Source organism: Fulmarus glacialis, unplaced genomic scaffold (genome assembly GCF_000690835.1).
Source record: "Fulmarus glacialis isolate BGI_N327 unplaced genomic scaffold, ASM69083v1 scaffold918, whole genome shotgun sequence".
Taxonomy (NCBI): domain Eukaryota; kingdom Metazoa; phylum Chordata; class Aves; order Procellariiformes; family Procellariidae; genus Fulmarus; species Fulmarus glacialis.
This window is the reverse complement of record NW_009228707.1, coordinates 1-12288: the sequence shown is the minus strand read 5'-3', so window position 1 is coordinate 12288 and position 12288 is coordinate 1. Positions and strand designations below refer to the sequence as shown.

At 39.4% G+C, this 12288-nt stretch overlaps 1 protein-coding gene across 1 annotated transcript; it reads right to left on the bottom strand.

The window, feature by feature from the left end:
• Positions 1-444: 444 nt before the first annotated feature.
• Positions 445-4914, bottom strand: GPR18 (G protein-coupled receptor 18). Its single transcript, XM_009583543.1, has 2 exons — positions 4842-4914; positions 445-1454 (listed from the first exon to the last, which is right to left on the bottom strand). The coding sequence occupies exon 2, from the start codon at positions 1405-1407 to the stop codon at positions 445-447; it is 963 nt and encodes a 320-aa protein (XP_009581838.1). The 5' UTR covers positions 1408-1454; positions 4842-4914.
• Positions 4915-12288: the final 7374 nt, after the last annotated feature.

Here is a 12288-nt window from a genome sequence, read left to right as displayed (position 1 = left end):
TCTTTTTAAGTCATGCTAACATTGATCTTGAGAGAATGAAGCTAATTTTAGAAGTGTGGGATATACAGTAGTTTCAGGAGCATTTGGTTGTGCAAATATAAAAAATTGATATATACGTTGCATCATAATTCTTCAGTGTTGTCTGCTTTATTATACTAATAGTCACTTTCTCATGTCTGGCAATATTCACAGTCTTTTGAGATGACAAAAGCATGGGAAAGTTTAACACCAATACTAGGTTTTAGTTCATTTCAGATTTGCAAAAGCTGTTGAGCAAATACAAAGACGTGCAATTATTATTCTGCTTCTCTCATATTTACAGTGCAACAAATATATCTGTTACTTCTGGCTATAGAACATTCTTCAGTGTAGTAAAAATGCTAGAATTTGGAAGAAGAATCACTTGTTTACATCATAAAAGTCCCCTGACATTTTTTTCTCTTTTTATATCATTTCACTGTTCATATTACTGAGTGATCTTACACTTCCAGTTCTAAAACTTTTCCTGCGTACGCTTCGAAGGTAATTGCGATAAAGGATTACACTGATGACTCTCGCCTGAAATTGTTTAGAAACAATATAGTACAGTATAACGTCCAAGCATGTACTGAGATTCATGAGAAAAGTGGTAAAGGCTGCCCAGGGATTGTAAGTTGTATCTTCATCTTGCAACATCAGGAAGGCGAAGCAAATGTGGAAGGGTACAAAGCAGACGAGTACTTGAGCGATCAGAGTAACTATAATTCTTATGGATCTCTCCTTGGCCTTAGGCTTCAGTTTGGAAGTCTTGCCACGGATAAAATTGTAAATAATGACTAAGTAACACCCCATCATGATAAACAAGGGAATCAAAAAGAAAAAAATCAAGCGAGAAAAGTTCAACGTATTTACTTCCTTTAAATGGATGATATCAAGCATTTTCATGCAGGTGGTGAAATTCGAGGCTTTGTCTGGATCGGATTGTAAAAACAGCAATGGGGACGTTGTTGCAAGGGTCATTACCCAGATTCCAGTACAAGCCAGCATAGCTTTTTTTGTATTTTTTAGTTCTTTGACATGTTTGGGCTGGACAATAGCCATAAATCTGTCTACGCTTATGAAAGTCAGCAACCACAGAGCAATGGCTGGATAAAACACAGTGAAAGCACTGATAATCCTACAGAATGTATCTCCGAAAGGCCATGTTTCTTTCCCATGGTAGATTATCCGAAAAGGCAAGGAAAATATAAAAATTATGTCAAGTAATGCCACATTCATCATATATACAGTTATTGTTGTCCTCTTCTTGGTAGTGCAGCTGAAAACCCATAGTGCAGTGGCATTCACCAGCAATCCCACTGTGAATACAAAACTGTAGAAGACCAGTGATGCAATCCTGTATTCTTCAGGGTGGTGATTTTCAGGCATCGTATTTTAGTTGAATTTAGGTATACTTGTTGCACTCCATAACTACCCTAAAAATAGATAAAATATGAAGAGTTATTCTCAGTCAAATAAAAACTTTCTTTAAAAACAAACAAGATTGTTGTAGGATGAGGTTTAGTGATGAGATTGTATTGTTTAACTGTGAAAATGTGCTAGCTTTGTTGCTTTTTCTGACTACAAACACATTATTGTGCTCTGAAGATAGTACATGCACTGTCAGACTTGTGAGAAATAACATTTATAAGCTAGTTTTAATTAAATATTTTTAATTACTTCAGAGATTTCTTATATAAGGAATCAAAAAGTCAAGATTGACCAGCTACTTTGAGTATGCTTCAGTAGCTCATAATTAGATTGAAACAACTGTAACTGAGGTAAGAGAGCTATTTTCTAAAGAAAATATTTCTTCAAGTTGTCCCTGTTGAAAAATTAATGACTAAAACTAGTTATGAAAAGAAATAATTGAGCATGACATGTAATGACGTTTGAATATGCAAAGTGAAGTATTGACTTTGCATTTTATCTGTGTAGGAACTACTTAGCGCTCGAAAGAATAGGTGCATGCTGTTGCTCATAAAAAGCTATCTTAATAGCTATGTAGCTTCTAATACAGTATTTAATCCCAGGGCATCAGAACCAACCACCTGACATATGAATGAGATTAATAGATTGATAAATTTCCTATTTAAAAAAGTAAAATGATGGGAAGCAGCGCAGTCTCCAACCAGGGTCTGTGTGAACAGTATTTTGTGGGGGAAAAGTTGCTGGCTGGTCCAGAGCACAGTTCTGTTACTTCTCTCAGCTTCTTGGTCATAGGAGTTGGACATCTGAAATGTCATTATGCAGATTCAGGTGATGAGAGCTGAAAGGGACTATCCCCTGGTTTACTTGGGAGCCATTTGAAGGTGGCAGACCTTACCTAATGTTTGCATGGGTGCTTTGGTTAACCTGCACTCCCCCAGCTTTCCTGGCTCTTGCTGCGGTCACAGTTTCATGACTTCATGGGAGGGTTCCTCTTGTTTGGCCTTTTACCCAGCCCTGTGGTAGCTTTGTGAAGAGGAGGAAAGAGTTAGTTGTTTGTCTGATCTTCGCAGTTATGACAGCCAGCTAAGTAACTTCTACGGTATCAGTGAGGCACCAAAACTCTTCTCAAGAGCAGAAGAGTGCATAGTTCCTGTGTGCTTTAGCTCCAAAAGTGGAATGCATTAAAAAAAAGCTTATTGTTACTGCTTGCCTGGTTTATGCTTTCACTGTAATGTTACCAGGTACTTTTTCCAGAATACATAGTGGATTGAACCAGTGTTTATTAATCTAGCATCCTGGTTCGACGCTGGCAAGTATAAGCAGCTTTTGAGAAGAGTATTCATGGAGTAACTAACTTAAGTATGACCTATTAAATCTTTCTTCAGGTTAGTTTCTGCCTTGAAATATGAAGTTTGGACTTCTGTTTTTCTTACAGTTCTCCAGTTTACAAATATAAAAAAAAATTATGCATACAAATATCTAGCCCTAAACTCTTCTCTCAAAGATTTTTTTTTTTTTTTTAGCTGTACAAAACCAAAGCTGTGTTTTCTGATCAGATGAGGTCATTAGAACACGTAACAGAATTTATGTTTTGTATGGGAAAAGCTATGCGTGTAATACTGACAAAAAAGAGGTTTGGAGGGCATCTGTGTGCATGCCTCTAAAATACCTCATTGTGTGAAGAACACTAAAAATAAAAAAAATAAAGAGCAATAGCAGATCTTATTGAAAGGTAGATGACATATGCGTGAAAGAAAATTTTTGTAGCACATGCTTGTAGCACGGTTGAAATATTACCTGGCATAATGTTCCACTTTCATTACTGTTGCATAAAATTGTCCAAATATTGCTTAACACACACCCCCCACCCCTGCACATTTAAAGTGGTTTTTTCTCTTTTGTTCTGTTTTTTTCTCTCTTGCTAGTAGTTGTGTATGACATAGTGCATGACTACCTATCTCAAGATCCTGAGTGATTTGGCAGGTGAATTGAGTAGTAATGTATAGGATAGGTAGAAGAATTCACTTTGTATAGATGGAAGTTAATAAACAGCATGGATTTTGGTTTTGGTTTTGCTCTTCTCTCCTTTGGACTTGCAGTGACTGTAATCATTTCTGGTCAGGTCCTGTTTCCAAAATAACCAGCAGGCTGATGTTAATGCGAAGAGGGGAAGCTGAACCTGGCATGAGCTTCTATCAGGAAAACCTGTGGTTCCATGCCTTGTTTGCTGGTTATTTCAAGTTTGTGCCAGTTTTGAGATATATCAAAGATGGAGATACATCTTTGACATACATCAAAGAATGGAGCTGCTGTAACAAAAAGGGGTTTTTTTTGTTTAGTTGTTGAAGATGCTGTTTCCAAACTTCGTGTGTGTAAATGCATGTCAGTGTTATAATTAGGTATTTCTCCTAAATTTAGTTTTTAGGAATCTAAAATTTAACATTTATGTAGGTAAGAAATAATGAAATTTTTTTAAAAGTGTGTAGTTAACTATCTGCATTTATACATGAATGCAGATGTTCTGCTTTTTCATCAGTACTTGTCTGCATGGAGTTCAGGTTGGTATCTCCCAGGTCAGCCCAAGTAGATCTTTGGGTGCCTCTGGGTGGATGGTTTTGCCCTAGTTGCCATTTTTCATAATGGGAACACTTACTTACTGGTATTGATTAAAGCGCGTGCTGAAGAGCCCCTGGAGTCACTGGTTTCCAGATGTCTGTCTGTGTTAATTCTAAATTATTATTCTGATGTTGATCTGTATGTTTTATCAATCTGTTTTAATTTTCTAATGATAGCTGAGGTCCTGAATGTCTAATGTGAATTGTGAAGCCCATCTAGGTAATGTGTACAAGAACAAAGACTTTCAGAACAAAACCAGAATTAAATCTTTTCCTCCAGATTCTTACTATGAGTTAGGCAACAGTGACTCCATTTAAAGGATTGTGCGTGTATCTCTCTTCCCAATCCCCTTTTTTTTCTTTGGCTTTCCCTTACATTTGCTCACATTTCCCTGAGGAGGACATGGCTTTCAGTGAAGGGCAGAGAGACCAAGCAACAAGATCTTCTCCTGGTTTTAGTTTAAGGAAACCAAACATTTTTCCTTTAGTGATAACATATTTACCAATGCTTTTAGTTCTTGCATATTTTTAAATTTATTGTCAAAATCCTAAACCACAGTATTTATGGTACTGCTTTTACAAATGCAATCATTTTGCTTTATATGTTATTTATAGAATGCTGCTGATATTTTGAAAGTGCATTAAAGAATTAAATTTTTTTTCATTCATTCTAGAATAAATGCCCATGTTCAGCTTCTGAAGAAAGAAGTCTATCTTAGCAACATACATAAACATCCAAGTTACTTTGTTGGCATAGCATAATGGATTGTTACTGACCTTTTGTGCACTACAAAGTTTCTTCAGAGATGCTCCTTTCATAGCCCCAAATCTGTAGAAGGTTTAGACTTCCTCTTCTCTGCTCAGCTTCACTGAGCTAAAATAGCTCCTCTTCGCAGGCAGGAAACAATGATGCAATCTAGCTAGTTCTGAGCTTTTATTGGTCATACTTAAAAGTATCTCGCTAATATTTCACATACGTGCAGTGTCTGTGAACTGATATTTCTAGTACCTTTGAACAGGCAAGCTTTTATAATGTTTCCAGTGTGGTCAAACTGGGCTGTTGTACTATGTATCTTTTTAAAATACATTTTTAAATGTTTGTGGTATAATGAAAGCATATTTTTGGTTGATGTTTACATGCAAAGGTATCTGCAAGAATACGCATCTTGGTTATGCAAAAGTTTCTAATAAGCACAATGTAAATGTATTTTCTGTAGAGCGTAGTCTGTTTTTTGTGGAAATCCCCATTTTATTTATATTGCCTTGGATAATAGTCAGTCTGAAAGTGACAGAAACTTGGTACATTTGAAATGAGAAGTTTGATCCACTTGAATACACGGCTTCGTTTATGCCTGTACTTACCACATTTTACTAACACAACAACGTTTCTATATTTTATTTGCTGTCTAAAATAATAATATGCCTATTTAAGAGCTTTGCAGAAAAATGCTGTATGAAGAGAGGTTTTAGCCTTTATTAAAATGGAGTAAAATCTCTGAACTGTGTCACTGCAACAGACATCTTTGGTGGGATGAGAGTATTCATAAAGGCTAATAGGTAAAGACGACTGATTTCCTATGTTTTTTCTTTGTCAACTCAAAAAAAGATCCGACCTTTGAAAGAACCATTCAGAGAAGGAGATCATTCCAAATTCTCTGTAGAGAGCTCGCTAGCTCCAGGTCTTGACCATCAGTCTTTGGGACATTGAAGCACACTATGGAGAGTTTGTTACCTCTTGTGGCCTCCATTTTTTCCCCCCAAATGAAGCAGAGAGAGATATGTGTTGAGGAAGGGAACAGTAATATTTCAGCCTCCTCCTGGCATGCAGTCAAGAATTTGCCAGGATGTGCACGTGGTGCCAGAAGCAACAAAGTCCTGCAGTTCAGATGTAGCCAGAATCAGGTTTGTTTCTGGGGTCATCTTTCTTCACTGACTGTAAAAGTAATGTAGGTAGGTGTTTCTCACTTAGTGCTGAAGATAACTTCTGTGAAAAATACCCTCTCTGCTGGAATGATGTAATTTATCTCAGCTGAATGGGTTTGTGGTAGTGCGTGGGTATTTGCATAGGTCAGTGTGATGGGTGAAGTAATCACAGGGAGGGACCTGGGTATGGTTTTCAGTGTGTAGATTAATAATATCTTTAAATATTTGGTCTTTCCTGTTTAGATGACCTAATACCAAACTTAATTTTTGTGATCATTCCAAAGACCTCTTAAATGCAATGAGCTGCGAATCCTACCCAGACCATCCTATAGAAATATAAAGCTATTAAAAAGTGCTCAATATTTTAGGATTAAGGAGTATCTTAAAAGGACTAACCAGTGTTGAAGACTCTTCAGTGGCATTATCATTAGCAAAACAACTCTGGAGCATGCTCCAGCAGGATGAGTCACTCATTCTCTTTTCAAGTTTAGTGAAAGCTCATTGAAATTCAGTGACATAGATATTTTTAAAAGGTTTTAAAAAGTGTGTGTGGCTCCTGGAAGAGAATAACTATGCTTTTGAACTCTCCTAGGCAAGAGTACTTTATTTTTAGAAAAATAATGTACAGAAGTCTGTAGGTCCCTTCCAACCTGAACTGTGCTATGGATGTACCAAAACAAGCAAGTGGATAGACAGTGCCCCCCTTAGCTAAAGAGGGAGTACAAAAGTAATTCTGGATTTGGATGGAAACCAGGCAGATGTTGAGGCTGGGATCAGAAAAGCTGTATGCAGTGAACTGCCTCTTGGCTTGCTGTCTTCTTGGGAGTGACATTTTATAGCTGTGTCCTTTTTGTCTGAAGAGGGTGGCTGTCATCTTGACCCCACAGGGGAGGTCATGCCTTGTGAGGGCAGCTGGAATCAAGTCACACTTCTAACTTGATTCCAGTTTACACAGGTGGATAACAGCAGCCCAGTTGAGTTTACGGGCACGTTAGCCGTCCAGCTGGTCTGCCGTAGCATATACATGCCAGTCTGTGTTCTTTCATGCAGGCTTTTCACAGTCTGCCTGGCGGAGAAGAGGCAGCCAAAGTGCTCTGCTGCTGACAGGCTGGAAGGCCTTCCCCCGAGCGTGGAGGGGCAGCTCTGTCTGGCAGCGGTGTGCTGAAAAGAGGTGTTTGCACTACCAGCAAGCATGCGCTCATTCTTGTCTAGGTGCTCAGGCTGGCTGCAGCTGCAGGGTGATAAACGTTTGGACGTGAACGCCCCAGTGAAAAGTTGCACTAATTGTGGTTTGCGAGAGGCAGTGGGCTGCTCTGCTGTGCTGCATTCCCCTGGTGCTTCGGTTTCTGTTGTAGGAAGCACCTGACTCTATTTTTGTTTTCTTCTGCTTCTGTATTGTTTTATCAGCTAGAGATGAGTGTCTTGCATTGGTTTCCCTCAGTTGGGTGAGTACTTCCACCACTCCAGCTTTTACTGAAATAAATGCTCAGTTCCCTCCAGGGTCTTTTTTTACTATTCTGAAGTTCGGGGAGTAAAGAAGATAATTTTAGTGGCATTATGTTGTGTTAAAGCCGCTTTTGAGTAGTTAAAAGCTAAGCCAATGTACTTCATGTCTGAGGATAAGGCAGAGTGCACATGTGGTCTATTATGGTGCCTTCACTAACTGGCGGTAAGCCTTAGAAGAAATGAGCTTGATTGCTTGCCACAATATGAAAGTGCAGCACTGAATGGATTGTCTTCATGCTGTTGCTTTTGCAGGAGTAATGTACTGCTGGGTCTTTCTCTTTCAGTGTTTTAGTCATGGTACAGAAAAGTATGTTTTGCCTGTCCACTTACCGTGTAATGTAGGCTTTGTCCAGCTGATATAGAGAAGTTCTGCACGCAGAGCGGTCATCCTCCGCTTCAGTTTGGTAAGGAGCAGGCTTGAGCTTGCGTTTTCCTTCTTCCGAACTTTCCATCTTTTGGACCTATTGAAAAGAAAGAACCGAAGCTTCTTGCACAGTCCAGTGCACCAGCGGTGCAGGAGGCAACTCTCCCATGTGTCAGTTTGTTAACTTACCAGCTTGCAGTTGTGGGTGAGTTCACATGCAGTTTTGGGTTACTGTTCTCAACCTTGTTGAAATTGTGCTTCTTTTTATTCCCATGTTGTGTTTTGCCATAGTGAAGGTTTAAGAATATACTACTGGTTAAAAGTTGTCATGGCACTGAATGCATAAACTTACTGCAATTGTTTCTAATTTTGCCATATGCGTGTTACTCAGAGGCTGCATCATGGCATAGCTGTCCCTTCTCTCCCACTCCTCAACACGCGAGTGTGTATAAATGCTGTGTGCAGCAGAGCTGAAGGAATGGGAAACAGAACAGCTTAAGAGGACTGCAGCCTAGTTAGCCATACCTGACATGTCCTAATTACTGTCACACTTTGTTTTCTCTTCAAGAAAGCATTTTGCTAGAATTGAGGAAGGAGTTCTTGATTTTTTCCCTTTAAAAAAAAAATCAATAATTAATTTGACATTCCATGTTTCTCCTGGAGTGTTTTTTTTTTTCCCCTCCTTCTCTTGTACAGCCAGGACACACCCTGTGTCACTAAATACCCTAAAAATACACAGTGCATCTGGCCTGCAGTTGCAGGGTCAGCCTTTGAAAGAAGCAATACTTCAAAAATTAATTGAAATGAAAGTTGCATCTCTAAGATGTCTGAGAGTGGACTAGAGACAGTAGTTTGTTACGCAGCAGCAGTCTCGGAATGTGTGTAGTCTAATATTAGCTCATGGCAAATACCAACACAGCTCCATGCTTGTTGGTGAACCCAAGTTGCCTTTGGCAGATTTCTTAAAATGTTGTGTCTGTGTTTTGCTTTCCACCTGTGTTCTGTTGTGTTGGGAAGCAGCTTCTTTTTTCCAAAAAGTACAGATTTCTCTTGACAAATATTTCATAGTTGTTTAAAACCTGCTTGAATACTCAGCCTTTTTCTTTTCTTTTTTAAATCTGTATGTATTATCAGGAGCTCTGTAATGAGTTAGTTGTTCCAGTTTGGAAGTGTCTAGGAGAGCTTTTTCAAATACTCTTTCCTTACTAAGAATGTAGTGTGTGATATTTTTACTATTAAACTGCTCTTAAAAGTCTCAGGTGCGTAGGAGTACTGTTCTGAAACTTGATATGCCTCCCAGGGATAGAGTTAATGTTTCAAGAGAAATGTCTTTATAGGGAGCTGCTTATACTCAGATTCTTTTGATGAAGTCTAGTGCAGAAGTAGGGAAAATCGTTTTGACTCCTCCAGAGTTCAGGAGCTTGGACAACCTCTGCTAAGTTACTAGCCTGAGTATATGTAATCAGAAATTAAATAATTAAAAATTGCTACATGCGCTTTAGCGTGCCAGTGAAGTGTTTAATCAAAAGTACCTGAAGAGAGAGTGAGCTGTGCACATATTTGAATTAGAGTAAGCGCTGTCCTTTAAATCAAGGGCACCTTGCTGTGTGTTGCATTCCTGTGCGTGGTGCCCTGCCCTGGCAGGTAGCTTGCTTTGATGAAGTGACAGTGTTCTAATGTTGTTCTGCCCATGTCACCTGTCCCTGGCACAGATTAACAAACACAATAATGTGCTGAGATTGTGAAGCTTGGTGTGCTGTGGTGGAGCTGAGCTGACGTGAGAGGGAGCATTCAAGATGGTAAAGGGGCTGGCATAATCCAGTCCGGGACAAAGCGGCTCAGTTCCTGCCACACAGCAGTAAACCTGGTTAGTTAGGATCTCTGCAGGGCAGGGTTGCTTGGTGTAGGCTCAGCACTGTCTGTGGAGGGAAGTGGACGAGAAGTTGAGTGTGGGACAAGGCCAGCTGGTGCTGTGAGCTGGCAAAGGAAGACAGCAGAGCTGGCTGCGAGCAGGTGATTTCAGAGAAGTCACTCTCTTTGCACCTGACATATAGGTGTGGCATTTTGTCATATCCCTTTGTGGTCTCTCTCTGCTATGTGAAAAATTCCAAAGGAGGCATACTACCCACCTGCCCCATGAAGGCTGGTTATCAGTGTGTCATTCTTTTCTGCTCTTTGAAATGCACTTATCCTTTAAGCTTGGAAAGGCAAGAAATACAGCCCTTAACACCTTTTTCGTCATATCCCAACTAGTTACAGTGCTAGGTCCTGTCACAGGACTCTATACTTTCTGACAAACTATTAAACTACATATATATATATATATATATAAAATTTTACACACATACACACACACAGACTTTAAAGGGAAGGAGCTGAAACTCAACTTTATCTTGACAAGAAGCCTAGCAGAATAAGGCAGAACATAGATTTGAATTTCAGTAATTTAAGCACCAAGTTTCCTTATGTAGACACTGTTTTGGTAAAGATGGCTTTAAGAGAGGATGAGCCAGTGAAGCTGAACTGGGACTTGTGTAGTTAGCATTCTCTGACACTTTCATCCTTTGCCTACAAATCATACTGGCTGTCAGTGCATTTTTATTTTTGTCCTAGAACATCTGGGACATTGCTTTCTTTTGCTTGTAACTGAGCTCTGTGCTGTGTGGTGATGTGGGCCACCAAATTCATAGCACTTACCCAAAATGCAGAAATGGGAGGGGGTACACAGCTTCTTTTGAGTAAGATGCAATGGAGGAAGGAACGGCTGGAAAGGTGGAGGGATGTGGGACATCTCTGTATTCCTTCTTCTGTCTTATTTGACACCATATGAGGTAACCATAAGAAATATACTAGCAGCCCATGGCTCACAGTGCTCATTACTGTCTAGATAACGTAGTTTATTTCCAAGATGATGGGGTCTAAGCTTCACAGTTACTGGGTGGGTGCTTGACATAGTATCTTTTAGTAGCGATGCTGGATCTTGCTTCTCTTTACTGCCAGACAGTTCCTGGCCTGATGCTTATACTGCCTGGTGCTAAGATCTCTGACATTTGAAAATGGGGCTTAACCTCCAATAAGAAACAGTTTTGTGAAATGTGTTTTGACCTCTGCTGTGATGAAAATTAATTACTGCATCAATGCTGCCATCTACGGTTCTTTAGCTAGCATAGCGACAGATCTTTGGAACAGCAGAAAAAAGGTATAACAAGGTCGTTCCTTTATACACCTGCACTGCTTAGCCAGTTGTGCAGGAAAACTGATTATGAAGAGTGAAAAACACTTTGACTCCCCCATGGAAGGGAGGTGCTGCAGCGCCTGGAAGCTTTGATCGTTCCCGTAGTGTAGAACTGCAAATTCTGTTGTTGCTCGAAGAGTTACATTTCACACAGGTCTCCCCTTCACATTTCTTTTTGAACAATAAGATACAATTCTGAGAATGAGTTGTAAGTGAAGACTTCCTTACTGTGTATAGTCTGAATTTACCTTGAAAAAGTGAAGAATTAGGAGACACCTAGTGGGGGAAGGAGGATTGGAGGCAATGTTTGCCATTCTTCTGGCTTTATTATATAACACAAGGATAAAAACTAAAATTAAAAATTAAGCAACCCCGTCCTTTTAAAGCCACCCACCTCCCGATTTTGTTGTGTTTTATTTGTCTGATTTGTCTCTATCAAAATAAGACACAACAGCAACAACTTTCTTAACACAGAACTTCATTTTTCTGAAGGAGCGGGTGTTTGTGTTCTAAAAGTTTTATGATTAAAATATTTCATGAGAATAAACAATGCCTTCTTTCCTATGTGGGAATAGGGGGCCTCTTTTTTGGCTTGATAGTTGACCCTTGAAGGTTATTTTCAGTCTACGTGGGGATGACCAACTCTAAGAAAATCAGCTTTCCTTTCTGTCTTTACTGGCAGCTTGTGTTTTTTTCTCCCCTTCTCTTCCTCTTTCAGGAAGTAGCAACCTTGTTTGTTCCTCATGATCAACCATAGTAAAGGAAGACAGGGATGTGGAAGTCCCTTTGGAATTTAAAAGGAAATCCTGCATCTAATTGTAGATGTCTGTGCCAAACAATTCTGTACAAATGATAATTTCAGCTATTGTTTGCAAATTGGCTTACTGTTGGTGGTGCCCCATGTTAGTTGATCTGAAGGAAAATAATCCTGAAGTAGTGATTTCATCCTAGAAACATTAGTTGTCTCCTATCTGTAGAAGTTCTGCTGTGAGCATGGATTGCTACAACTTTTTTTTTTTTAAGGATCTGGTATCCTTTCATACAAGGGATAAAATATCCCCATCCATCACGGAATGAACTGCCTCCATTCCAATGATGGTCTACATATCTCTCTTCCCTCTCCTCATATTTGTAGGGCAGCTAATTATTTGATTGGAGTGGAGGAAGAAGGAAGAAAAATAGAATCATAGAATCAT